At 40.2% G+C, this 27,875-nt stretch overlaps 2 protein-coding genes across 3 annotated transcripts in view; both read left to right on the top strand.

Moving 5' to 3' along the window:
- Positions 1–13,275, top strand: part of AHCTF1 (AT-hook containing transcription factor 1) — a 42,853-nt gene extending 29,578 nt beyond the window's left edge. The window contains exons 29-38 of one of the 2 annotated variants that reach the window (XM_030498768.1): positions 1,250–1,447; positions 2,383–2,812; positions 4,193–4,295; positions 5,155–5,264; positions 5,926–6,110; positions 7,924–9,757; positions 10,547–10,680; positions 11,141–11,247; positions 11,416–11,618; positions 11,883–13,275. In XM_030498768.1, coding sequence (XP_030354628.1) covers positions 1,250–1,447; positions 2,383–2,812; positions 4,193–4,295; positions 5,155–5,264; positions 5,926–6,110; positions 7,924–9,757; positions 10,547–10,680; positions 11,141–11,247; positions 11,416–11,618; positions 11,883–11,929 — 3,351 coding nt within the window. In that variant the 3' untranslated portion in view covers positions 11,930–13,275. The remainder of the gene's footprint in view (positions 1–1,249; positions 1,448–2,382; positions 2,813–4,192; positions 4,296–5,154; positions 5,265–5,925; positions 6,111–7,923; positions 9,758–10,546; positions 10,681–11,140; positions 11,248–11,415; positions 11,619–11,882) is intronic. The other variant, XM_030498769.1, reaches the window with a different exon arrangement.
- The window catches only part of LOC115613417 (protein ELYS-like), a 65,286-nt gene that overhangs the window by 21,735 nt on the left and 15,676 nt on the right, over positions 1–27,875 (top strand). Inside the window, exons 2-6 of the mRNA XM_030498771.1 lie at positions 22,088–22,214; positions 23,367–23,620; positions 25,037–25,217; positions 25,888–26,095; positions 27,039–27,155. Of these exons, the coding sequence (XP_030354631.1) occupies positions 22,094–22,214; positions 23,367–23,620; positions 25,037–25,217; positions 25,888–26,095; positions 27,039–27,155 (881 nt within the window). The 5' untranslated portion in view covers positions 22,088–22,093. The remainder of the gene's footprint in view (positions 1–22,087; positions 22,215–23,366; positions 23,621–25,036; positions 25,218–25,887; positions 26,096–27,038; positions 27,156–27,875) is intronic.

Below are 27,875 nucleotides of genomic sequence, written 5' to 3'. Positions count from 1 at the left end.
GCCAGTAACAACCAACCAAGCCAAAAGAATGTCAACTTTGTTTAAAATGAGCCCACTAAAGTATTAACAAAGACAAACACTGCTGGATTCAAGTTGTGGAATCTTTTCAGCATGCGTGTGGTTATTGTACATTCAGTCCTTTTGGAAGCAGTATGCTGGGAATAGTCTTGAATATGGGAAGCTTAGTTCCAAGTTAGTTGCAGTATGCACAATGTCCCATAGGTTTGTGAAATCCGCTTGCTTTCATTGCATGGATCCAAGTAAGTTAAAATTGGACTTTGCAGTATACTTAGATCCTTAAAGGTGCAATTTCTGGCTTAACCATCTCATCATTTAAGTGCTCAATAGCTCTGTATAGTTTGACGTACAAGCAAGATGCATTTGCTTCAGTTTCCTAATCCAGTTCTGTGAATGACAACTAAGTGGTGTCAGTTAGGTGATGTTAGTGTATGTCCAGTTCGGTGATGGCTTTTTGCAGTAATTTTATCCATTATTTGTTTAATTGTGTTCCCATTCGCAGCCATCACAATCTTATAATGCAAAGAAATAACACTTGACCTGTCATTTTGGTGCTGATCTTTTTGCCATTGCCTGCTTGAACAAAGCAATTGCGATGTCTCCGAGTTCTATTTTCTTCTTCTTAAATATTGTCCATATCATGAAGCTGATTTCATTATCCTCCTTTTCACCCCTGTAAAACCTTTTCTGAGCTGAGGTCATGAACGCTTCTAGAAGAAGAGGTGGAGGTATTTTTACAGCAGTGACATTTAATTTAGTCTGGTGCGCAGATTGATTAATGAGTGAAAAAATCAGCTGTTGCTTTGCTGATTGCCATTGCACATGGCCGTGTGTTCAGTCCCTGCATCTGGGCTAACATTTGAAGTTATTGTATGCTTTGGGAAGAGCATTGTAGAAATTGCAAAAATCACTGGGGTGGGAGAGAAGATGCCAAACAAGAAGATGCCATATCCCTGTTCTTCAGGAATTTGAAAGGTAACATTTTATACTGGCTTCTTTTTTTTTAAAAGAAGAAAAAAACCAAAAGGAAAGCCAAAAAAACATAGAAAGCATGTGTTTTTATCCGTGAGTTTTTTGTACCTTTGGAAAAAGAGCAGTGCAGAAGTAAAACTTTGTGCTCTCTGCTGCTACAATCTCAGGTTGTACTTAAAATTAATTGATTTGACAAGTGCAGTCCTCTGTTTTGAAATTGAACTGAATTTAAACTAAATGTTTTTCTTTCTTTTCTTAGAGAGCTAAAGATTTGGCCATGTCTGCTTCTGGCTTTCCTGGGTTTACTCCTCAATCTATCCTCAGATCCAGCCTTCGCACCACACCCCTAGCAACTCCCTCTGCATCTCCAGGACGATCAGTTACTCCTCCTCTGCGAGCAAAGGAACCTAGAATATCCTTCAGGGAAGAGGGCTCGAGTGCACAATGGGCTGTTGGGGTAAGCTGGGCTGTAGTTAGTGATTTTTACAGTTAAAGGCTTTCTAGACTGTGATTTGCTTTAGCTCTTCTTGAAGTTTGCTAAAACTCCTTAGATTGAGAATTGGAATTGCTGGCTTTACTTAGTCATGGTAAGAGAAGACTCCTGCTGAAGACAGCTGTACCGTTGGCTGTTCTCCAGCCCAAAAGCTCTTGGATTTGCCTCTTACCTTGCGCCATGGACAGCATTTGTAGAGTTTTCCCTCTGGAAGCTGTCCACTTCTACTCCTTCTTCTGTTCTGCCAGGTGGATTCCCTGATTCAGCTCATCATGTAGTTGTTGAAGGAACTTATCAAAATCAGGGGCTGAACAGGGGCATGTGCTAGTATGAGCTTTCCTTACATATAACAAATTGTCTTTGTCTAGTTCTTTTATACTTTTTCTTGCCTGTTGCTCAGTTGAAACAAGAGGCTCTCTCTCATATATGAAGTTCTTGCTAAAAATGCAGTGTGACTAGGTTCATTTATTTCTAACTTGCTGTCAGCATAGTGAACACTAAAATATTGTAGTGATGCATGCAAGCTGAAAAGGTGAGCAGACAGAAAGAGAAATTATGAATTACGATTTTATGTATGCAGAGCTCCCTCTTCTTGAAAACATAATGGTGAACCCAGTGAACAGGTTTGTTATGACAGCAGAAGTAAGTACTTAGAAGACCCACTTCATCTTAATTCTCCAAGGTTGTGGAAGGCAGTCAAAAGTGTGATTAATTTTTACACTCTGCTTTAAAAGCTAAGGTAGTGTTAGAATGAGATTTAATTTTTTAGCTCCTTACTTAAGGTGACACTTTTTTAAGTTACAAATATTGGCATATGTTTGGGGTGGATTTTTTTTGTCTTGCTTTGAAAAAAGCATATGCATGTTATTTATTGATTTTATTTTATTTTATTTTTAAAGGTAACTGCAGATGATAAATTGCTGTCTGAAGCTTCATCTGAGCATCATCACAGAGTGGTGGAGGATGCTTGGTCTGAAAGTAGAGTTAAAACAACTCTCTTTGCTCTGAGGAATCCTGAGAAAGATGGTGCTCAAATGGAAGAGTCTTCAGAAAGCATTCCTGGAGATGGTTTGGAGAATATGGATGTCAGCAAAGAAAATAGTAATGTTTCTGCCAGGTCAGACCAAACTACTTTGGAGTATCACGATGCAAAATCACCTGGTGATTTTGAAGATGATGTAATCTTTATAGCTGCTAAGCCAGCTAATTATTCCTGTGAAGAGACTGGTGATTTTCAAGAATTGGAGAAGGAAGAAGACAGTGAAATGGTTGAAGATAAACCTTTCCAGATGGAAGAACCAGACTCATCAGAACTAAGGAAAGAAGCTGGTGCGTTTCATACTATGATAACCTAAGTTTCTGAATTAATTCAAATGTCTTCAAAAGATTAAATTTCCGGTGAATGCAGCAGTTAACAGTGAGTCCTCACAGGTGTCCTAGGCGCTTCCTCGTCCCAGGCTTTAAAATTGCCACAGTATAGAGTCCTTTTTTAGCTATCCTGGATATTGTGAATGAATACTGCTTTGGGCTGGCACCTCTTGTGTGTAATTGCAGCTGAGAGGCAGCAGTGATTTGTGGAGAGTTTTGAGAGGGATGCAAGCTGAAAACTCAAGCTTTTGGTTATGTTTTGGGGGTACTTCTGTAGGTTGTAGGGTTTTTTTCAGCAAGTTGAACGTGTGGCATGCTTTTGACTTAGATAGTTGTTTTTTTTTCTTTTTTTTTTAACCACCTTATTAGTACTCAGTTAAATAGCTTTCTTCTGGAAGTAAGTCTCTTTCCTTGTCTGCAAGCTATGCTTGCTCATTTTGCTAGTCAACAGCTTATGCAGCTTTTTCCAAACCTATTTCACTTGTGTTTGGAAATTCAGCTCATTCAAGGCAGTCCAGCTGCTGAGGATGTGTTCATATGAGCAGTTCTGTTGGCAGATTAGAAGAGTTGTGGCTCACTAGCTGTTGAGGAGTGATGAAGAGCTGGGAAGAAAAGTAATGCAGAAGAGGGAGAAGATGTGCAAACACAGCTACAGTCAGTATTTGACCAACAGAGCTGAGTCCATTCAACTCTTTACAAAAAAAGTTTGCTATTCCTGGGATATGTCTGCAAGTGTCAGAGTTGCGTGTCTGAGGTCTTGAAACGGTTTGTCTGCAAAGGTAAGTGCTGGGTCTGGAGGAAGCAGACAGTAGAAACAAAGAAGAAAAGGAGGATGATTCTGAAATTGACCCTCTTGAAATAAGAGCAGGTTAGCAGGTGGTTGGGTTTTGATGCCACCAGTCAATCATCAGAAAAAAAGAACAAGAAAAGACCTTAGATGCATTCTTGTAGAAGAGGGGAAATAGAGTCAAGAAAGGAAAGCAGCATTGCTGAAATGAGGTAAATTATCCAAAGAAAAATAAGAAAAATTCCTGCCCATTATTGGGAAGAAAGGATGTTTTCTGAAGTTTGTATCTATTTTAGGTCAGTAAGGTACCAAGTTTAGTTTGTAAACAGAGTATCAAGTAATTTTGTTTTCTGAACTGAAATTATGCATCATACTTCTTGTTTTACTGGAAAAGAATTCAGGTCTTCTGTACATTTGAAGTCTTGGTAGCATTATTATGTTGGATCACTCTCCTATGTGAAATGCATAAAAGCTCACTTTACAATCATTTGTACGTTTTAAAACAAATTATGTTAAGTGCAATGGGGAAGTAATCCAACTGCCCGGTTTTGTAGGATTTGTGGAAGAATCAAATGCTGAATCTCTTACCCTTCCTGACAATGGTAAATTGGTGTTTAAAGCTGCTGAGGCTGCTGCTTTTGGGACTGCAAGTGAAAGGTAAGTTCATAAAATAGATACCTCTTTGGGTTCGCACAACATGTAACTGCTGGCTTCCCTGTGTTTGAAAACTATGATTTTGAGCTGTTGTTGGTTCTTTCCTGTGTTTTTATAGATAATGGCTTTTCTATTCCTGTCTGTCTGTGAACAGAACTAATTTGGCATGAATATAAGTCAAAGTGATTAGCTGTCAAAGTGATTAGCTGTCAATCTGAGCCTTTTTTCCTCACATGATTGCAGACCCCAAAATATGGTGATAAAGACTTCATTCAACAGGGTGGATAAACCTTTTTACAGTTTGAGGGTTACTAAGTAGATACTGTGAACATAGGCTCTGCTTTTGTCTGAGAGTTATGTAGCTAAAAGTTACACCTGAGATTACTGCAACTTTAGGAGATTCGTTTTGGGGTTTGAGTTCCTGTCAGTATTTTATACACTTAATCTCTGTCTCCTGTGTGTGCTCAATTAGCAAGTGCTTAGTGATGAAGACACAATGTTAACAATGAAAGAACCCTTAACTTCAAGTGGTAACTTACTGAACAAAAGTTTGTACCAGTGTTTGTTCTAAACCTCCAATACAGCAATTTCTACAGAGGACAATATATTATTCTTTAATACAACTCTGTTGTTACTATGTAGTGTTAGATAGCTGGGAAGAATACTAAATACTTGATTCATTGCATACAGTGAGTCGTGAATTGAATGAAGGTTTGTTGGTAGAAGAATTTCTGGGTTGGTTGGTTGGTTTTTTTTTTTTTTTGTTTTGCAACTTGAAGATTTTACAGTGAGAAAGTAGTATGTAAAGCTCTTCAAGGTTTGTTTTGGAACTTTATGATTTTCTCTCTTTCTGTTCATGAAGTGAAACAAACCACCAGGAGTCCAAGATGTCCTCCTCTTTGTCAGAAGAAAAAGTCATGCCAGTTGCAACAAATCCACAGCTTTCTGAATCCCCAGAGGCAGGCAATGAATGTATGTACAGTATGTTGGAGTATGTGATGTGAGTTAACGTAGCTGAACTCCTGAAGTAAAATGTGTGGTTTGCCATACGATTACAGGTGTGTCAGACTGAAGCAGTACTAGCATGTTACTGCTAACTTCCATTAAACTGTAGAGAGACCACCTTCCTCAGAGTGCTTCTAGAAAATGCATAGTGAATGTTCCTGTTCTTGATGAAGATATTGAGAAAATTGGTAGGATTAAAAATATTTCAAGGGGAGATCAGTGCCTATTTTGCTGCTGTACACCACTGCTAATTTGCATGCTATGGGATCTGCTGCTTGAGTTACTATTTTAAAAGATGATGCATCCTGGCTGTGAAGAATAACTGGCCTTTCCAGCCACCATTTTCTTTGCTGTTCTTTTTCTCTATGGACTTACCAGCTGATTTTACCCCTTCCTTTATCCCCCCCACCCCCCTTTCTTTTTCTTCTTTTTTTTTTTCATATTAATTGTGAGCTTGCCTCCTTTACCAGATAGATAGTTGTGGCTTCTAGTTTTTGGAGAAAGCCCAATCTATGTGGCAGGATGGAAAACTGTGTTGTTTGCTCCTGCTCCCTCTGTTACTTCCTGTTGCTGAAACCTGTGTCATTTATATAGCAGTTAAGTTAAAATTGTATAAATCTCTTTCCAGCTGTGATAAGTATCCTTGACAGTGAGGATGTGGTCAGTGCTTATTCAGAAAGGCACCTTGAGGAGAAGTATGTGGATTTGCATAAAGAATGTAACCTAGAAGCAGCTGAAGTTGAAGCTGAAGTTCCTTCTCCACAGGAAGAAATAACTGTTTCTAACAGTCTTCCTAAAACTGAGGAAATGAACGTAAGTAAACTATTTTCCCCTTTTGTTTAAAATAGAAAACACTTTGCAAGTGGAGGGCGGCAGTCCTTTCTTCCTGACAATGAGAAGGCACGCAAAAACATCTCTGTTTCTTTAGCTGGTTAACGCAAGTTAAAACCTCGTTATGTAAGTGCAAATCTGTGTTACAGGTACAGAAAAACATAATAGAATCTGTCAAGACTTGGGACTTTGAGAGCTGTAGTAGCAAACAGTTCCTTATTGACACAAACAATTCCCCATAATGAGTTAATTTCAGTGTCAAGATATTTCCAACTACTTAATTTTTTTTTTTTTTATTTTTTTTTTTTTACCACACCTTTTTAACATCTAAACTTTGTGAATTGTGAATTTTTAAAGGTTGTTCGTATGGACTGAAAGTCAGAACTGGAGATTCTCCAGTTGTCCCAGGTTTTCCCCTGTTGTTCTTCTACTGGGACTGATGAATTAATTGAATTCATTGTGGATGTCTTCTAAGTACCATATAGAAGGATACTGTCAATTTCTGGTAGGATTATAATCACAGGAATTAGTAATACTGATTGGTCTTAAGTAACAGAAGATACTTTTCAGTGTCCCAGATTTCAGATAAATGGGTAGTCGCTTACTTAGCTTGATGTGGCTTTCCAATTCAGGACAATGCTATAGAGAAGATTGTTATAGACTTCGGAATACATAAATCACTTATGGGGAGAAGTGGAAAATTTGTGATGGGAAGAAGGGAGCAGGGACACGAGGCAGTCACAAAGCTTCTGGGGTCATTCATGTAGCAGTACAGTGAAGATTTTTCTGCTTTCATTATAACTGGTACTTACTGATTTATATGTGCACATTGGGTTTTGGCTTGTCCACCTTCACTGAATTTAGGACAAACTACTTGCAGCTTTCTTGTTCATAGATATGTAAGCATGAAAGGAAGTTTTTGCAGACAGGTCTTTCCTAAATTGAGTTTTGAAGGATGGCACGTCGCTATAAAGTGACACTTCAGCAACTTTTGGCAAGGCAGGAGGCAAGAAAAGCAGATTCCATGGAGACTGCTGTGGAGTGGCTTCTTCCTTCTGCCACCGCTGGCTAGCACTATGACTAGAGGCTTGGGCAGAGGTGTTTACACATTGATTAAATTCTCTTGACCATTTGAGTCACTTGAAATATGTAACAGGTAGTGCTTTTTTTCTCAACATAAAAGCTTGAGTATCTCAGGTAGGTCTAGAAGGAAAGAATAATTGCTCAGTACAGGGAGCTACAAAACATGAGATGGAGCTATTTAGAATATATATGTTGCCTCATGCAATCCAGGTGATTCCGTAAAGTGCAGTGCTGAGTTGTCAGATGTGATACTTGGCCAGCTTGACTGAGTATTGCAGTCACAACTATCATGACTGAAACAGAAGGGCCATAATTCTACTTGAACATGGGTAGGTGCAGAGGTGGTCACTCTGTGTCAATTTGTGGTCAGTCAAGAAAGTACTTCAGTGTGACGATTACTGCCAGTTGTGTATGCAGTTGTGTTGTAGAACTGCTCGCTTTGTTTTGTTCCCGGGTGGTGGCAAACCGTTACTCAGGAGCAGAAATACCAGCAGTGGAGCACGTGACTGCATACACTGAGTACTCTGTTCTCTGACCCTTAAACGTATAAACTTTATTTGTAGTGGAGAGTACTGGTGTGTTGCTAACTTTGCATTAGGGGGTGATCAGAAAGGAGAAGCAGCATTTCACTGTCCTCAGTTTCATCTAGCTCAGTTTGAAGTAAGTCTGTTTGGTAATTGGTAATGTATTAACAGACATTTTTTGATTTCAGGTTATTGAATATCTTGTGGGTAAGGCACAAACCTCAGAAGCAGCACTTAAAACATCACTATACAGTGAACTACATCCGTCAGGCAACCTGCAACACAGCTGTGATACTATAGAGCAACAGTTCGCTTGTGATTTGCCTGATAATGAATGTGATGAATGTGATGCAGCTGAGGGAGATGGAGAGCTTTTTATACCCCAGAGTAATTTTACTTTAGTCTTAGAAGGAGATGAAGGTGAAGCGGAAATGGGAGACCCTACGTTAGTAGGTGATTCTAAAGCAGCTTGCACAACAACAGAGGAAAAACCTGTGAGCAATTTAGGAAATACTGAAAACCAAGAACATGTTACAAACTCAGTGTCTACTGTAACTAGTGATCAGGAATCTCAGAATACTGCAGAGTCACTCCCGTATGTGCCTGAACCCATTAAAGTAGCCATCGCTGAGAACTTACTGGATGTAATCAAAGACACAAGAAGTAAAGAATTTACATCTGAAGCTGTGGAACAATCTATTCATGAGACAATAGGTAAAAAGGTAACTCGGTTCCAGAAGGCAAAAGCTTCCTTAACAGCTGTGGCAGAAGGTGTGGAAGATGAAACCAGCAGACTTCAAGTAGATTATGTCATCACTCCTAGAACACGTGCCAGGGGACAGCTTAGAAGTCTGAGTATTCCATCTGCAGGTGATCCGCAGCTACAGAGCACAGAGAAACCAGTTCTGTTTGGACTGTCTCCTAGGAGAAGTACCAGGCGAACAAAAGAAGCATCTGAGACTTCTAGCCTTCAAACAGAAAAAAATGCGCAAGAGGAGCAAATGCCTGTGACGCCTGTTACTCCGAGGAGAGGTCGGAAGCCTAAACAAGCTAATTTAGAAAAAGTAGAAAGTGGCCATTCTGACAATCAAACATCGTCCGTCAGTACACTGTCCACAGCTGTTACTCCAAGAAGAGGTTTAAGGAGAGCAAAGGAAGCTGCATCTGCACTCTTGGAAGAGGCAAATGAGGAAACATCTCTTGCCAAAAGTAGCGTTATTGCTTCTGCTACTCCCAAAAGGACTAGAGGAGGGAAAAGTTCAGTAGGAGATCCAGAAACTGGCCAAACTGACACTGATCGTAAGATAAAAACAGCAGTCAGTCCCGGTAGAAGTGCAAGAAAACTGAAAAGCATTAGTTTACAGTTTCCTGAAAATACTGTCAAGGATCAGGAGGTGCAGCCCAGTGACCAACTCCTTTTACCTGCACCAGCTAAAAGAGGCAGAAGAAGAAAAATAAGTTCATCAGAAGTTTCAGAAAATTCTGACCTTCATCTGTCTAAATCATTGCTTCCTCAAACAGAATTTAAACTTCCTGTCACTCCTAGAAGAAGTGCTAGGAAGGGGGCACAGAATCTCCTGGCAGACACAGAATCTATCTCCACTCAGGAAGACACACCTTCAGGTGGGAAGGTGGAAATCCTTGATACTCCTAGGAGAAGAGCAAGAATTCCACAGGCTAAACCAGAAAAAACAGATACTCATGAGCAACCATCTGCACAGCCAAATGAGGAATCAGCCACACCCAGGACTCCAGTTAGGACAGGGCGACGGGGCAGAAAGAGACGATCGGTACAGGAGGAGAGCACGGGGGAGGAGGCCTTGCCCCAAGGGCCTGGTCTCAGTCCTTTGCTGCCCGACGACACAAACCCATCGGGATATAGTGAAACATCAAGAGCTTCAACAGATCGTATCACAAGAACCAGATCCCACAAAACTGCCGTGCATCAGAAACTGTCAGTTGAGGAAAATGAGCCTTTCCTTTTCTCTCCTCCTCTCACAAAGCTGACAAAGAAATTTAAAGGTAGGTGCACTGTGTTTATACACAAAATAGGGCATGTTGCTGTTTTGTACATGGCAGAAAACCAGCTATGAGGATGGCTTCAAGTATTGTAAAGAATGTAACCATGCAAACTAAAAAATTTGGAAAGAGTTAATTCTTTCTGAACTCTACATCATTGGATGGCTCGTTGTGGTGGAAATAGACAAGGAGGCTGGTCTGAGTAGAGTGAAATGAAATTTAAGCTGAATTTTTGTCAAGACCTCAGTTTCTATTTGTTTTGAAAACTGGAGATTATCTGTTAATAAGTGATTGTTGTCCTTTCCCTCCAACAGAGAAATAAAGAATTCTGATGAGCTTCCAAATTCTGATCAATTTTTAACTTAAAATGAGCTGCATGTTGCAACAAACCGTGCAGCCATTTACTTATGTGATTGTTTTTTGTGGGCATAAACTTTGTTAGTGAAGTTACTGTGCAAAGGGTTCTTTTTGTTAGAGTACATACTAGGAATTTTATTTTGAAATGTGTAAGGACTGTTGATGTCTCTTGAGTATATATCTGTGATATTTACGTAATATCTTTGATTACGTAAGTGCAGACAAAATCACTACACTGGCTTATTTTTGTTTTACAAGTTACTGTAGAAGAGTGAATCTCAAGAGTGGAAAAATACCTCTACACTGAGTGTTTAAAAGCCTGATTAGACCTTTTATTTCAGGAAACTGCTGTGCTCTTGATTATTAGCTGTAATTTAATGTCACTCTCCTTTACGTATAATGTACATGCATGTTAACAATGCGTTGTCATTTTAGCTGAGAAAGCAGACCATCCTGTGCAGCTGAAGGATTTAGACCCGGACTTGTCTTCTCAGTTTGTCTTTTCACCCCCTCTTCTGAGGTCAAGAAGCAAAAATGTATCTAGCATTTCCCGAATTGTGACAGAATCAGTAAGTAAAAACTCTGGTTGTCTCATGTTCTTGATTTTTGCTCTGTATCACTCTTTCAAATCATGCTTTGCATTGCCTTACCTTTTTCCTTGAAAGTGCATCTGAAAAGAGCTTTAAATAAATCAGGTAAACATTTTTTTTCCTTCATGAAAACTAGCTACAAAAATAAATATTGAATCTATGTAAATCAAGAATTAGCAAGTATTGCTTTGCATTTAACAAAAGGCACAGTGGCTTTCTTAAAACTTACTTGGCATGTTACCTGTTAATTTCATAATTTGACCTTTTTTTATTGACCAAATTCAATAATTTGAGGTGGAACGTTTGTTTTTGCAGAGAGAAACTGTAATGCTTTTGGAAATAACTTTGGCATGACTTCCTTCATGAAGAAGCATTCATTTATATTCTGTAAAAGTGTAAGAACTTGTGCAGGATTAACATTTTTGTTCCCATAACGTAGGAGCTTCCAACTAAAGAGGAAGAGGATACCAAATCCATAGAGTCTGTGGGAAAGCAAAAATTGAAGAGAGGTAGAACTGCAAAATCAAAAGCAAAGAAAACAAGCAAGTATGAAATTCTGCTTGAACACTTACTTACATTCCTTTATTGTAGTGATTCAGCTGTTAGCCACCTAACAACTTGTTCCTCACTTGGGTGGGCAGTTCTGCTCTGACTTCAGCAACCTGCCCATCTTGCTGGTCTCATTGGCACCTTGTTCTCTGCTTAACGTTTTAGTTTATTAATGGAAACAGAAGAGGGAGGGGATAAAAAAGGGCAAGTGGATCTTTGCAATGATGGCATACTCTTCCATTGTCCTATTCCACTGTATGAAAACCACATTCTTAGGGTCTTTAGTTCCCCATACAAGGCAGGAGGAGATCAGACAATGAGTAAAGAGACCTTCTTGTTTCTGGTTCTTTCTGGAAAACTGTTTGAGGGTATTTGCCTTTTAAAAGCAGTGGTGGGGGGTTCTGAAAGTTAGTACGAATAGTGACTGAGAATGCTTGGGGCAGTCTGGTAAGGAATGAAAGCAAAACGAAGCTTATTTATGTACCTCTTCTACCTTGATCCCATCTCCAAAGAAACCCATGAATAGTTCCTTGGCATTGATTTTTGTAAATCTGTGGTTGTTTGGTTTTTCCTCTGCTAAATACTGTTGGTGATAAGAAATCAATTTGATAACTCTCTTTTTTTTTTTTCAGAACCACAAGAAAAGAAGCTTCTTGGTCACCTCCACCAGTGGAAATAAAATTCATCTCTCCATTTGGAAGTCCAGTGGATGGAACAAAAAGCAAACAGAAAGAAACCACAGACATGGCAGAGAAGACTCTACGAAAGAACAAAAAAAGACTGTCTAATTTTCCAAAGCCAGTTGTGCGCCGGAGGATGCTGTAACTGTTTTTTAAGTTTATATTGTACACCACTGTTTGTAAAGTCATCAAAATTGTGTGGATTAGTAAAAAGAAAAAAATCATCTAATTTGGAAGAGATAATTTATATAAATTATTGTAAAATTTCATAAACAAATGGTCTTCAATAAGTAACTCCATATGGAGTGTGATTTCCTCAGTCAATGCAGTTTTCTATTTTATATTAAGACTTCATACATTTATATAATATGTAAATACAGCTTATTTTAGGAATGTTAATAAAAATGTATACTTCAAATATGCTTACTGTCTGATAGCTTTTTGAGGGAATAGTGGTTGAGTGGCCTGTGTCGCTCGGAAGTTTTACTGTTGGTTTGCAAGAGTTGCTGACCCTCAAAAGTGAGGCCAGAAGCTTTTTAAGCCTTTCAAAAGTTTGCTTAGAATTCCTTTAACAAGTCAACATTTAAAACATAGTAGTTTAAATTTTAAAAATGTTATTTGACCTTCTGGCACAAAGAATTGGGTTCACAGTGTAAAGGGGTAATTCCTTCCATTCACGGTTGAGTCGTACTGTATTGAAGTCAGAATGTAAACAATTGTATTTTAAGCTGTGCAATATTTTTTTGTATTTGTCTTAAAACTTTGGGAAAGCTGCTCTTTAGTTCATAAAACGAGATCACACCTCAGATGTTTCACTATTTTACAATTTGTTGTCAGCAAAAAATTAACTACAGTGTGTGTGATGCTTACAGTAGCATAGCACATTTAAGGGGGTGTTACCCAAATACTTTGAAATTTGAGCCAATATTATTTTCATGAGGGTAATAGAAATGCTACTATCATTGAAATAATTACTGTCTGTGAACATAGTTTGCAATATTTGAAGCCTGCGTATCACAGCACTGAAAACCTGATGGTAAAGCTAAAATAATAGTCTGGAAAAGGTACAAAAATGTACAGAAATCTTAGTTACAAACCATCTTAATGAAACAATTATTCAAAAATAATCTTGGGTAATGGAGTAAATGTCCCTATAAAGATTCAATTTGTAAAAATAAATTCAGAAAACCTATTCTTTTTAAAAGCAGACATGGAAGTACTATTTTGGTGTGCGGTCTTTTAGACAATGGATTATTTTTATGTATGTTAATTTATATATGGATGCAACTTTGAAGACTACAGAATGGTGGAACCTGACATTAAACTTTTCATTTAGTAAAAACTACTACAGTTACTCTAAGAAATAATTTATTGGATAACTAATACCTTGTACGTAGTGGATGAATGTATTAATAACAGACTAAGCTTGCAAAAGAAATCCGTTCTGGGGCCATGCTTTTTTATCTCAGAACAGGTCATTCTAGAGAAGTAGTCGCATGCACTTGGATTTTTTTTTTTTTTTTTTTTTTTTTATCCTTGGAATTATTCATGACTGGAAAAAACCAACAAATGTTGACTGTGAAAGTGGCAGCTCAAGTGAGACCTTTCAGGTCAGTATTTATTTACTCTGAATATTTTTTACTTGAACTCTACAGTATAAATATGGTCAAAGAGGAAGGGTGGTGGGAGTTCTAGCTATACTTTTTTAAATTCACATAGTACAGAAATGCAGTGAATAGCTCAGAAAATGGGGTAAAAGATCAAACTTTCAAAACTGGAATAGAAAGCGGATGTCAAATCTCAATATATGTTTTGTGTAGTTCACAAGATTATTTATAAAATACTCCAATTCCTGATCAGGTAGAATTGACTGATGAAAGGCTAGTGAAGATTGCTTCACAGGGGTTTCATATGTTTCTCTCACAGTATATTTTTTATATGAAAATCAATTAGAACAAAAGAAAATAGGTAATTTTATTATTATTTTTGAGTGATTTTTAGTCTTTTTCTTTTATAACCAGCTCAGTTGAATTATCCTCATTTGGCAGTGCTTTGGAGGAAAAAAGAAAGCAATAGTCATAACAAGAAGATTGGCATGAGATTTAGTAACTTCCCGTAAAGGTTTGTAATAGTCTAGTCATGTTTTACCTTAAAGGAGTTTTAATACAATTATATGTGCTCTGGGGCTTGGGGTTTTTTGTTTGGTTGGGTTTTTCTCCAGTTAATGCACAATTCTTGGGTGTTGACCAGTTTCCCCAGGGAGCAGTTTAAAAAGACTAAGCATCATGTGTCAGAAGGAATGGGATTTCAGAAAGTTAAAGGACATATAGAAGGAAATGGAAGGAAAAGCAGGCACTAGGCATTCTTTAGAGCCTGGGTAAAGGAAAAGTAGCTAGCTAACAGTGTTAAGATGGCAACTCAAAGACAGGTTTGTAATGAAGTGGAGAAAATAGATTTGGCTGGTTTTTGTGTAGACTTGCTACGAGTACATGAAGGATAGAGTGGAATAGATCATTTCAACAAGGGTGAGAATGCCTGAGTGCATAGGCAGTGCTTCTTAACAGGATGGGGAAGGAAATTGCCTTTTAAAAGATTAAAATGGCTTGGGGTTGAGTGGCTAAGCAGGCTAGGAGTCTTCATAGAGAATTGCGGGTGTCTGCACATGTATCTGAGAGGAAGATAATATTCATGGTGCCAGAGAAGGGCATGAGGGCTGTGTGAAGGCAAGAGGGGTTGATGCATCCTTGTGGATGCATGCAAAGGCTACAGGGGCAGAGAGCAGCAATTCTCTTGTGAGCAAGATGAGAATTTCCCAGGAGCTACTCGGTACAGTTCATCACAAAATACAGCAATTCTGAAGTTTTTCTATAGGAAATACAATTGCTTGAGGGATGTGTGGGTTTCCTAAAGAAAAAGCGAGAAGTTCTCAAGAGTGTTCTGGTGCATCTGTTTTGATCTAATGTCAGTTGGTTGAAAGCCGAAGCTAAATTTGTACCTTTGGGGCTCTAACCCCAGAGAAAATTCCACTGGAAGGTTGTCTGCCTTAGAGTAGCAGACTCTCACCTTCCAGAAAGAATAGAAATAGGTGTAACAGCAGACTTTATTTCCAGGAAACACATAGTAGGAGGTATTAGTGAAGGGAGAATGAACATTAATAAGGTTAAAGGGCGGTGTTAAAAGGGGATTTGTCAAGAAAAGAAAAGTGTCAGTAGAAATGGTTCCCTGAGTTACTGCAGAGAGTTAACACAAATATTCCTAAGACCCTTTTCTTCAAATGTTTAGAAGGCAAGGCTGATGAAAGTATTCATTCTAGGTTATAACATGAAGGAGAATTAAAACAAAATTGATTTACTTTTGATAGCCACTTAGTGCTTAAATTGTTAACTGATTCACATTGACTTAGTTTATTTGCCTTAATATTGTATATGGCCAGCGTGGAAATAAGGCTGCAGATAACTGATTTAATCCCCCATCAAAACTTCCTCTCATGGAAGACTGCTCTCAGGGTTGTCAGTACAATAAATTTATTTGCTGCAATTTCATCAGTTTCCACATAACTCATCATAAAGAGCTTAGTTGATGATTTCTGGTGGGGAAAAAAACAGCTACAGGCGGAAGCCAATCCATAGTTTCTCTTGAGTTGTTAGGCAATACTTATAGCCCATTAGTCTAGGGCAATCTGAAAATGTTAAGAAACATTAGAAGTTTAAGTAATAAGATAGCATTTGTTTCTTCTTTTGTTTTTTCTTTTGTTTTCCATGCAAAACTCCTAGGTTTTTGTTCCAGGAATGCTCTTTTCAGCAAAGTAGTCCAGATAATGACTCTCTTTGATATGCTTGCAGAGAAATGTACTATGGTTCCTTTTGAATTAAAGCTGTTCCTAAAATAAAATGCATTTTCCAATGCACTATGCTGTGTGGATGACCAATATGTGAGGTAGAGAGAAAAAATGCAAGTTATGGTTACTGATGTGTCCGTTCATTCAGGTCACTTGCTCCTTGGCTGTGTAGCACCTGATTCAAGGGCAGGCTTATCCCACAGCAGTTATTCGTGTGATGTGCAGTGCTGCTAGACTGGATTTAAATCCAGACTAAAATGTGAGTTATTAGTGAATGACTTATTGCTTTTGTTTTGATACTACAATCGTAGTTTTAATACACAAAGACAGAAGGATGCAGGAAGTAGGTGTGTGATTTCTGTGAACACCACCAGCACAATCATATATGACTCTGGGAATCCAGGACACAGGAAAACATTTACTTTTCATCTGGCCTGTTGGTCTCATAGTGGCTTCTTAAAGGACAAGAATCATATGCTCGTTTTGGCAGGTTCCAACAGTTACACAGGCCAGGTAAGATTTTATTCAAAGAACCAAGTAAAAGCAGTTTTAGCTAATACACAGTTGTACACTGATCAGTTTGTTTACCTCCTGTTATTAACATTCATGTAAGTGTAATACAAATAAACTAGCAGTTTACTGGTTTGAAGTGTTATCTAGATTTTTATCTACATTTCTGTCATCTTGGAACTCAGTATTAATTTCAAGTGTGTTTGCAAATCTGGATTCCCAATTAAACTCTTAGTGGGGGCACTCCTACTGAACAGCAGTGCTTGTGTATGTATGTGCTTGCTCACCTATGAAGACGATGCGTTTGATAATTTTTTAGAGACCAATCTTTTGTTGTTGTGGTCAAGGAGTGCTGAAGAATGCCTGGAAAGGTTGTAATGCTGCTCTGCTGGTGTAGAGTTAGACTGGCTCAGGGCAGAGCCATGCGATGATCAATACAGTGCAAACAGAGGCCTGGTGCCCGTTGTGTGCGAAGAGCTCTTCAAAAGCACGTGGAATTGGGAAAAGAATGAGCAGTGCCAGGTGGGATTAGCACAAAGTGTCATTTATTTCCAAGATCTTTCCAGGTTGTACTTTAAAAGACTGTTAAACCTTTTTTACCAATTGCTCAAGCACTGATCTTCCTTTACGTACCATAAACTGAGCTGATCTTTAACAACTGTCATGCTTCCTAACTTCACTCTTGCACAGGGTATTCATGAGAGTCTTTGCAGCACCTCAGTAAAGAAAATTAATGTTTTCTTCTGCCCACCTTTATACGATACAGAAGCTTTATAGTGCCATACAACTCTTACACAGTAGGAGTGATGTCTATAGCCTTGCAGTACAGCTTTTGTAGCTGCTGGATGCTCTCACTCCATCAGCATCCTTCTGTGCTAGTATTCTAGCACTGCTGCAAGCAAAAAGCTTCACTCCTGTGCAGTAGTGCCTGTGTCTACAAAAATATCACCTTCATTACTGAAGGCTGCTTGTGGTTTACTGCTGTGTTACTTCCCTTCAGACAGAGTACTATGTTTTTTTCCCTAACCAGCCTCCCCAGCTCTATGCCAGCAGAAATAATGTAAGGATGCCATTTGTGAACATGTTTCTGTTTGCCTTTAACATCATCCACTGTGCACCCCTGTGATAAATACCACAGTGAAAACTCACTCATTCCTTCCCATCTTACTCACCATATCAACATGGAAATGCAAAATGCTGTTTGAAGCTGAGTTACTCCTGTTGTAGACAGTTCTTGGATAGAGGGAAAATAATCATGCTCTGGATCTTTATTTTTACTTTTAATTCTTAACCATAGTCTTAGTGTTACAGACCAGGTTTCTTTTCCAAGTTAGTGAATTTATTATTGCAAAGCTTAATGTTTGATGCCAGTGCCTGCCAAGTAGTAACGGGATATTAAAAATCTGCTCTCCTCTCCAGTGTGTTGCAATGTAAGCTGACGAGTGCCACCAGAGGTGTGCTGTCATGCTGTAGGTTCCCACACACACCCATGTTTATAGAGCCCCAGAAGATCAGCACAGCCTCAAGCCCAGCTATGGTCTGTGTCCCCACCTTGGGCTCCCTCCCTCACCGCTGACTGAGACATGGAGTCTTTCCAGGGGTGGTTGTTCCTCCTACTTAATGGCAAGCCCACCCTGGAGTCTGCTAGCAATTTAGACATATACATACAGCTAGAGGAAAGTACAGCTGCCCTGCTCCTCCCTTTGCTGCACCTTGGACACGTGTGCCCAGTGACTGTGGTCCCCAGAGCAGCTGCTGGTGCTGAGACCCTCACTGCTGACACTACAGGCATGTGGGCTTCTGTCTCATGTGACCTGACTTGGGTTGCTGATGCTTGACTTGCTCACCCCCTGACCAGTGGTCTCACCAGTTGCTGGCACTGGGACCCTCGTATGATCTGATCACCATAACACAGCAGATATTCTCATGTTACATGTACCGTTACACAGGAAATATATATGACCAGAGTTGTTCGTTCAGAAATTAGAAATATTGGCTTTTTCTTTCTTAAAATAGCGTTAAAAATGAATACTGGTTGAACAACCCTGCTCAGCTATCAAAAATTAACATTTGCCCTTCTTGAATTTGCTACAGTGCTGTCTAGATGCTTAATGACAAAACTTAAGTAAAATGATTTATTGAAATCTATGGTGAATTCTAACTAGAGAGTAGTTAGGATTGTGTACATAAAGGTAGATGGAAGAAATGCTGGAGGAGGAACAGAGCTGTGATAGAACGGTATGGATGAGATAATAACTGCATGAAGTACGCGTATGTAATGGTCTGGGGTGAAGGAAAGTTTTGATAAATGTAACCTGTGTTATCTTTACAAAGAGATGACACTCCATTAAGTTTGTGGGTCTTTTTCAAATACATTTTACCTACTAATTACATCTTGTCTTTACAGATTACTTTCAGTATACTGGAAATATATAACGAACAGGTAATTAATTTGCTTTGTATCAGAAGAAGAAAATATTGTGGTTTGCTGGGATTGTCTGGGTAACAGCTTGTTTTTTGTCTTTTATGTATTTTCAGGTTTAAAAGGACAGAAAAGATCAGGAACAAAACATATGTGAATGCAAATCCCCGTGAGAAGCTTGTAAGAGAACTGAAGGCTAAAAATAACAAACTACTGTCCACACTGGCTGGGCTCGGGAGCACAGGGTGACTGATAGCCAGTGAAGCATGTAGGTATTCCAGCATAAGCTACAAATAGCAAGTAGATTTTGATTTCCCAAAGCAAGTTTCCCAGTAGTGGGCATCGTGGCCAGATTCCTTAACCTCTGGTCATCTGAGCCTGATGTTTTCCCTTTCTTGTCATCTTCATGGTTCACTACGCACACACACCTCTGTCAGCATTGCCCTGACAAGACCCTCCAGGGGCTTTTGAGCGTGGGTAAACTGGCAATATCATAGCCCTTGGCTAGGGGCCTGCAATATAATATCAAACCTCTCATGAGGTTAAATATCAGACTATTCTGTCTGCTTCTAACTCCATGGTAGTTAAGCACTTAAACCTTAATTTGTTCCTTAATAACCTGTGACTCTGGGTCTGGAGCTTCTGCCAAGAGAGAGCAACGTAGCGTGAGACTTTCAGGTCTAATAATGGTGTTTGGTAAAATTATGAGAAACGTAGGGACTTTATTGTGTTGGGAATGCTGACACTGGTTGGGGTGTGTGGCCAAGTGTGGTAGTTCAAGTGCCTTGTTCGGCCCATCAGTCTGGATGACTGGAGGCAAGAATACCTGAGCACTTGTAGATGCAGAGGGGTAAGGGCCAAGGCCAGGTGAGTGCAGTGCGAGCCCAGACAATGCCTTGAGGGGAGGTGCCAGCAGTAGGCCAGGGGAGTTGCGGAGAGGAGCCCGGTGTCACCTCCCTTCACTGACTGGTGTCTCAGCCACTCCTGGAACTGAGGGGAGGGAAGGTTCCGGAAGTCCAGGACCTGGAGTCAGTACACAGGGCACCTGTGCACCTCTGCGGCAGCCTCCACACAGAACACTGCCACTGGCAGGTCCAGCTCTGTGCCCAGGACAGGTGATTTCCCAGTATGTACCCTCCTCCCCACTTCTCCCTCCTGCTCTTTTCTCTTAAAGCTCTTAAGCTACGCAAGCCCTACCTTGAATTCTCACAAAGCCGCATAGCTCAGGTAGAGTATAACTGTGAGAGGGTTAAGGTTTACAGAATATTAGTTCCTTCAAGGTTGGTGTCTGTGTACAGAACATGAGTGTTATCTCACCTTCATCCACACTGAGGGGATTTGCAAATCGTAGTCACTCTCCTCACAGCGGGGACATGGCAAGTGATGGAGGCATTTTTACTGCAGTGTCACTTGATTTAGTCTAGTGCAGAGTACTGTGAGTGGCTTTTTGGACTGAAACTTGGATTTCGGACTAATTGTAGGGTTTTGCCTACAATTAGGGGAGCTTTTCTGCCTAAGGTGGACAGAAACGACCCAGTGGTACTCACTAAATCACCTGCTGACTTACTTGCTAAATCCTGTTTCTGCAGGAGTGAAATACGGCAAAGAGCAAATTCACTGGCCCTGACTACTGATGTGCAGGAAGTGTCTTTACCATCTACTGCTCCTCCAATGCCTGTGAGTTGTTTCCTCCTTTTCTGGTGAAAATGTCATTGAACCAGTCATGAATGAGAATTGAAAAAATTCTGTCATGCTCTTGCCATCCCTTGGCTGTTACTTAAAAGTGGGTTTCTCAGAAGAACTTTGTTTTCCTTCTTCTTGTGCAAGAAGAAGTTAAAAGTTGACTGACTGTGTCTTGGGTGGTGTTCTTCCTAAAAGTAAAGGGTTTTTTAGCTCTCCTTGCAACAGAATGTGTAGTTTCACATATGTTTAAGCTTGCATATCAGATTACTGCCACGTAATGGAGATGGACATATTCCCTCTCCTTCCCAATGCATTGTTCTGCATCCTCCTTTGTGCCAGCTTTTATGCTTGCTAGTTCTCTCTGTGAGCCAGTTTAACTCTCTAACCTGACTACTTTGGGCAGGGGTGTGCGTGTTGTCTGTTCGATGTTGTCATTAATGGTCTGGTGATGGGGCAGTGCACCCTCAGTAAGCAGTGTGACCCCGAAGCAAGCAAGGCTTACGGTACCCTGGGCTGCATGAGCTGGTGAGGCCACACCTGAAGTGCTGTGTGTGGGTCTGGGCTCCCCAGTATCACACGAGAGATACGGAGGCACTGGAGAGAGTGCAGCAAAGGGCCACAGCGGCAGTTGGAAGGGTTGGAGCACCTCTTTTGAGAGGAAAGGCTGGAGAGCTGGCGCTGTTCAGCCTGCAGAGGAGAAGGCTCGGGGCGGATCTCACCAATGCGTGTCAATTCTTGAAGGAAGGTGGTTTAGAAGACAGTGCCAGGCACCTTGCACTGTTGCCCAGTGACAGGACCGGAGGCACTGGGCACACACTCGAAGGTGGGAGGCTCCGTCTGAACATCAGAAAAATCTCGAGAGTGACTGAGCACTGGCACAAGTTGCCCAGACAGGTTGTGGAGTCTCCGTATTTCGAGATGGATGTTTAAAAGCCATTTAGATGTGGTCCTGAACAGCCTGTTCTAGGTGACCCTGTCTGAACAGGGGGTTGGACCAGATGACCTCCAGAGGTCCTTTCCAACCTCAGCCGTCCTGTGATGCTGGAAGGCCTTTCTCTTCTTTCACTGCAAGTATAAGAGAGACTTCAAATTGGCTCTGGTACATTCCACTGCTTGCCTCTGCATGACCTCATTATTTTAAAGTCTGTATTGCTTGTAATGTGAAAATACCAACAGCGTATTTTCCGGAAGACTTTTGGGGAGTGAAGGTAGTGAAGAACTTAATGTTCCTTAAAGGTCAAACTGAACATGCAAAAGTAACCAAGACATAAATGATACATGAAATCTACTAGAAGATAATTGACAAGAAACAATAAAGTATAAAATCAAGGGAAAGGACAAATGGAAACTTACACCTCTCACTCAGAAGCTTTTTAAAAGACAATTTTTCTCAGGTTGCAGCTTACAAACCCATGGGAGCAGATTTGAACTTTAACTCAGTGTATGGTTTTTTTCTGTTACTTCTCTTGTCAAGACTTGTGTATCACTATTTGTTGGTGATCTCACAGGTGTCAGAAAAGCAAAGGATTCTGCTTGTGCTCTGCTGAGAGATCAAGAACTGTCCTGATTGCCTTTTTTGTAAGGAGAAGAGCTTCAGGCGACTCATAGGAGATTTCTCTCTGCATGCTGAGGAAACTTTTGTTAATCTCAAAAGTATTTATTGCTGACATGAGTCTGGTTTTGCACTTTTTTCTTTATTTACAGTGAAGAATGCGAGACTTAAGGGCTCGAGCAACGAGCAGTCTGCTGCGGTTTCCAGAGGTGACTATTCAGGCACTTGGGGAAGATGAGATACGCCTGGATTCTGTGCTGTGCGGGAAGTTTTCTGGAGGTGAGCGTTTTCCTTTAGATTTGGTCTTGTAGAAATTGATTCTTGCCTGGAGGTTGCCTGAAGCACAGGGTTGTAGCATCAGCCATGCCTGGTTGGTGCTGTTAAGATGCATCAGGTTCTGAGAGTACGAACAGGATGTTTTAGCCATTAAAAATGCTAATGTTAGATCATTAATATTGTTAAACTTTGAAATGGCAACAGCCCACACCAATCTTGTGCTATTAAAATAATTTCCTTTAACATGCTGAGTCAGCGACCCCTCCCCAGTTCTTAATTAACATTGATTCGTACCAGCTTGAGCTCTAGGATCATCATAACATCACATGCAGTAACAATTCTTCTACAGTGTTAGAGAGGCAAAAGACCCTGCTTTGTCTTTTCTGTTTAGAATAAAATCAGAAGGGAGAGGGTAGCACTGCACATTGCTGCAGCCATATTTCAAAGGTATTAATGGGATGCAGATGGGTACCCAGTGAGAGTTGCTGAAAGTGGTTAAGCAGAGTAAGTAGCTGGCTTTCTAGGTGGTCTGAAGGTAGAGCTGGGTGCCTATGCATATGTCTAGGCTTCCGTTCAGACCAGGTAGAATTTATCTACCTGAGTGTAGGGGCAGTAATTGGATTAATACTTCTTTGAGCTTGAAGTAGTTTGGCGAAACAACATGCATTAAGTTCTTTCTGTGATCAGCACGTGTAAAAGTTTCAGTTTACTTATGCAGTGCTGTTTTAACCTCATTTCTTGTTGAAGTCTAAGTCCCTGCCCAGAGCAGTGAATTTAATAAAGTAGCAATGAAATGGTTTAGATTTGTTATATTTGAAGTAGGCTTTAAAACTTGTATTCCTGTGTGTATTTAGATGATTTCGAGCAAAGCCAAGCTGAATATGGTACAAAGGCTATGGATCAATATATCATGATATCCCAATCAATCAGAATTCTTCATTGCAGGAATGACAAATGCAAATAATAGGGTTGATAATTTTAAGATGTATTGCTTGAGGATTACAGTAGGTGATTTTAAATACTTGGCGAGAATTAGGTAAGTCGGTTTTCCTCTGTTCGGTCCGTGTCTTGAAGGACAGGGGCAGCGATAGTGCTCTCAGTTGTTTCAGTCTTTTGTTGGAGGTTTGCTTTCATCAGCTTTCTTTTCTCTCCCAGGGAGAAATGTCCTGGCCTGGCTGGCGTGTGGTCCTCAGCTTGAGGTAGTGAACTCTGTGACAGGAGAGCGGCTCTCTGCGTATCGTTTTGGTGGAGTAAATGAACAGCCCCCCACTGTTCGTGTGGTAAAGGAGTTTTCCTGGCAGAAGAGAACTGGACTGCTGGTTGGGTTGGAAGAATCAGAGGGAAGTGTGCTCTGTCTGTACGACCTTGCGATATCAAGAGTGGTTAAAGCAGTTGTTCTTCCGGGAAGGGTATGTACTTTTTGATCAGGGAAACAAAGCTTTTAAGGTGTTAGGTGCTGCATAACCAGGTTTCAAGAAAAGCTTTGGAGGCGTTTTTCCAATCTCGCGTCAACCATTATCTTTTGAGTTTACTAAAAGTAAAGCAAGTTTTCTTGTTTTATTGAAGAGAAAAGGCATAGAAAATAACATTTTTTCCTTTTTGCCACAGTGAAAAAGAAAAAACCACCACTCTCGAAAGTGTCTGTAACATACGTTTCTTAATGGTTATTTTCTGTCAGAAATGCTGTCTTTAAAATATCTCAAGCTTCCATAGTTTTGCCATAGAGGACTTAGGAACTTTCCCATGAATCTCAGACTCGCAAGTAGGTGACTTTAGAGCAGAACACATTTTTATACTGACTTAGGATAGGGAAAAAAAGCCTTCTGTGCATTACCTGACAGATTGTTGAAAGATTGTCTTTCAATCCACAGTTGTTGAATCTCTGCTTATTGAATACTCTGTTTGTGTAGATGGGATACACTGTTGTAATGTTACTAATTCGTTCTATTTTCTATGCCCCATAAACTCAAATGATTTAATCTCCGCTGGTCTCATTGTCTTAATGTAAACAAGGTCAGGATTAAGAGAAGATGAAGGTTCACTGTATTTTAGCATCTTAGAATCTGCAACAAAGAAAATATTAACTTCTTACTCAGCTTTCTATAACGTGATTTGGATTGACTTGCTAGAATCCAGGTGGAGTTTTGTTTGTAATGCTACAGAGTGATTACTGGTAGGAAGCATTCGTATTGTGGTAATTTCTACAGGTATGAGTTGGGTTGGTGCTCCATTGTGTTAGTTTCCTATCATCTTGATAAACCTTAGAGTTTAGAGGGAAAGGCAAGCTGTGTGCTCACATAAGCAAATAATCAATTAATAAATTATGTGACAGACGATATAGCTTTGCTACGTTTTGTTTCTTAAATCTAAGTAAGCTGGGTATTGGGAAAGGAAGGGTTAAGAAGGACCACGTCACCTACCAACTTGTGAGCAGTAGGAGAACTGGATTCGGTTTTGTCTTTAAGTCCGTTACATATGATAAAGTTTCTTGTATATAACTGTTTTTTTGTTTTTTTGTTTTCTTTGAGCTAATTATTTCTAAGTAGGAAATGGAAATTGGTAAGCTGTAGTAATAGAATGCACTAGTTAAGTGGAAGTTAATTCAGTTTAAAAAGTCTAGTAAATGGAAAGCAGGAGCGTATTTTTGTACAGGGGTTTTTTGGGGGTGTTTTTTTTTTTCTTTCTTTTTTCCTTTCTTTACTTCTTTTTTCATGATATAATTGGAAACAATGCTTTGTTTTGAAGTCGTCGTTTCTGACGCTTCACTTGGGAGTAATTTCTCTGTAGATTGTCAAACGGCTTAAACGTTCCCTTGTTGTTTGTAGGTAACAGCTATAGAACCCATAACTAATGATGGAGGAGCGAGCGTGAGCACTTGGCACCTGCATCAGAGTCTGCGATGGCTCTTTGGAGTGGCAGTGGTGGCTACAGACGTTGGCCATCTGCTTCTGGTTGACCTTTGTCTGGATGATTTGTCTTGCAGTCAGAATGAAATAGAAGCATCAGGTAAGCTTGCAGATTTTAAACTTGAATTTAAAAGTAAGGAAACTTGTATCTTTTAAATATCCCACTTTGAGAATACTAGTGTGTGGACATTTATGACTGGTGATTGCAGGTGGTGGTTTGACATAGTATAGTCCTGAACTGATTCAAAGTGGGAGGGAGAGGCTTAATACTCCTTCTAATGTTATAAATACCCTTCTCCCAGCCAGATCCCTCTATATTCCTGTGATCCTTGCCTGTGAGATGTAGGAATTTTGCTATCTGAGTCAGTGCAGCTGCCTGATAGGAAGTTTTATCAGAGGTGCCCTTGGGAAATCTCCACTTTGTGTACTCCGAGTGCACACATTGTTCTGGCTACTATAAGAGTGGTTTCAGGAGTTGACATCCCTTCAAATCACTTATTCAGGAGGCCCAAACTCCTGATTTACAGAATCAAGAAGAATCTGTCTGTGAGGGATTTTCCGGGTTTTGAAATGCACGTGAGAATTCCTGTCTGATCAGAGAGTTCTTCTGTTATTTGAAGATACCAACATGGAAATAGCAAAAGAAGTGTTGCATGAATGGGTAATATGCAAGGAACAGAAGAGTTAGATTACATGTGCTGTCACATTGGTGCTTAAAATGCAACTGCAGTGGCATAACACAATCATTTATTGTGTGGTTTTGTGTGTAGATCTAGAAGTTGTCACCAGAATTCCTCCTCAAGTTTTACGAAGAAGAGAAATTGTGACCGGAGAAGGGAGACATCTCTGTTTCGAATTACAAAATCCATCAGGAACAGCAATATCAACGCTGTGCTACATAAGCAGAAGCAATCAGCTTGCTGTGGGTTTTTCTGATGGCTACCTGTCGCTATGGAATATGAAAAGTTTGAAGAGGGAGTAAGTAGGCATTTACACTTTGCCATGCCTGGAGGTTCAGAAATCTCTAGTTTTTTGCTTTGGGAAGTGTTTTAGTGTAAAGAGAACATTTTCAGAGACTGAAATGGCAACTATACTTGTGAATGACAATTTTTCTTGGAACACTTGGAAATGAGAATAAGGGACATGTGAATTTATAAGCAATAGAAGAATTAAGAGATGATCTTAAATCTACCAATGGGCAACCTCACTCGAAATCTCATTTGTCCACTTAACCAAATGTGCAGTGACTCACCAGAAACTCTTGGATGCATCAGTAGACAGGGGAGGAATAAATAGGTAATGTAATGCTCATGTCAGAAGGGCAGAAGCATCTTCTGAGCAGAGCACCTTGCATCTTTATCCTCAAGGGACAGCAGGGCACACCTCCAGCTCAAACTAGTGAGACAAGGAAGCAACTACTTTGTGCGCAACAGTCAAGAGGTGAGGAAATTACTGTCCATCCAATGCAAAGATTGTGAAGGTGCAGACAAGGTTCAAAAGTCTGGATGAAAGATGCTTTCCACAGTCCAAGTAAAGAAAAGAGAAACTACTTCTGTTTGGCCCATTTTAAATGGGTTTAGAAGTTGTGCTGCATTTTTAGTTCGTTATTGAAGTAGGCTACCCCAACAGGATCAGTCTTTTGCCTGGCAGCTGAAGTAATCATTTATGTTCCTGCTCCTCAGGTAGAGGAGGACATAAACCCAGGTTTTTGCGTTGGATGGACAGTAATTTCCTCACCTCTTGACTGTTGCGCACAAAGTAGTTGCTTCCTTGTCTCACTAGTTTGAGCTGGAGGTGTGCCCTTCTGTCCCTTGAGGATAAAGATGCAAGGTGCTCTGCTCAGAAAATGCTTCTGCATCTTCTACAAAAGGTTAGGGCCAGTAGGCTCACCTTTTTTCTTTTTCTGTTTCAAAACCTGTAGGCACCACTCTCAGCTTGAAGGAGGAAGGATTCCTGTCTATGCTGTTACCTTTCAAGAGCCCGAGAATGATCCTCGCAATTGTTGCTACTTGTGGGCTGTTCAGTCTACACAAGAAAGGTGAATAAAACCTTACGATAAGCCACTGAATTAATACCTTTTTATATAGTTGTTTACTTACAGCTGCTACATGTATATCTGTTTGAATCTCCTTAGCTGTGCAGGAGATTCTCTCAGGTATGGGAGGTGTTCATCTTGCAATGCAATTTTCTCAGGGTTTAGGAGACGTGAACAGGGACCTACTAGTTCCTTCCTTCTGGAAAGAAGGCAGAGCAACAGTGGCTGTATTTTTGTGCTTGCATTCTTAAACGATTTCCTTTGTTTCTTGATGACAGTTTCACAATTTGTTTGAATTTCGCACCATGGTATGAAAACACCATTAAAAGTAGTTGAGGCTGCAGATCTAGAAGACTAAACATGCTGATACAGCAGCCTGCTGCCTCTGAAGGAGGAGATGACATTACTGCTGATTGCCTTGACCCAGCTTCAGCATTCCTTGGAACCTTTGTAAGCTGGTTCAACTCATGTGGCAGGAAACAATCCCTGTTGAGGAGAGAAGTCAGTGGTTTGCTGCTGGGCTGGTGAATCAAATCAGCATGTGGAAGGTGCAGTGTATGCAAGAGAGGGACTGGGGCTTTGGTGGGAAGGGAGAGGGAGAAAGCTCGCTCTCTCTCTCAGCATCGCCAAGCTATGTGATCAGCTCAGCTGTTCACAGAGTTGCAGTCTTGTAAAGTTTGACTTTAAGTCAGTTTTGATCACAAACTCTTCACTGTGAAGAAC

The sequence above is a fragment of the Strigops habroptila genome, chromosome 10 (genome assembly GCF_004027225.2).
Source record: "Strigops habroptila isolate Jane chromosome 10, bStrHab1.2.pri, whole genome shotgun sequence".
Classification (NCBI taxonomy): domain Eukaryota; kingdom Metazoa; phylum Chordata; class Aves; order Psittaciformes; family Psittacidae; genus Strigops; species Strigops habroptila.
Note: the sequence above shows the minus strand (reverse complement) of the source record. Positions and strands in the feature narration are given on the sequence as shown.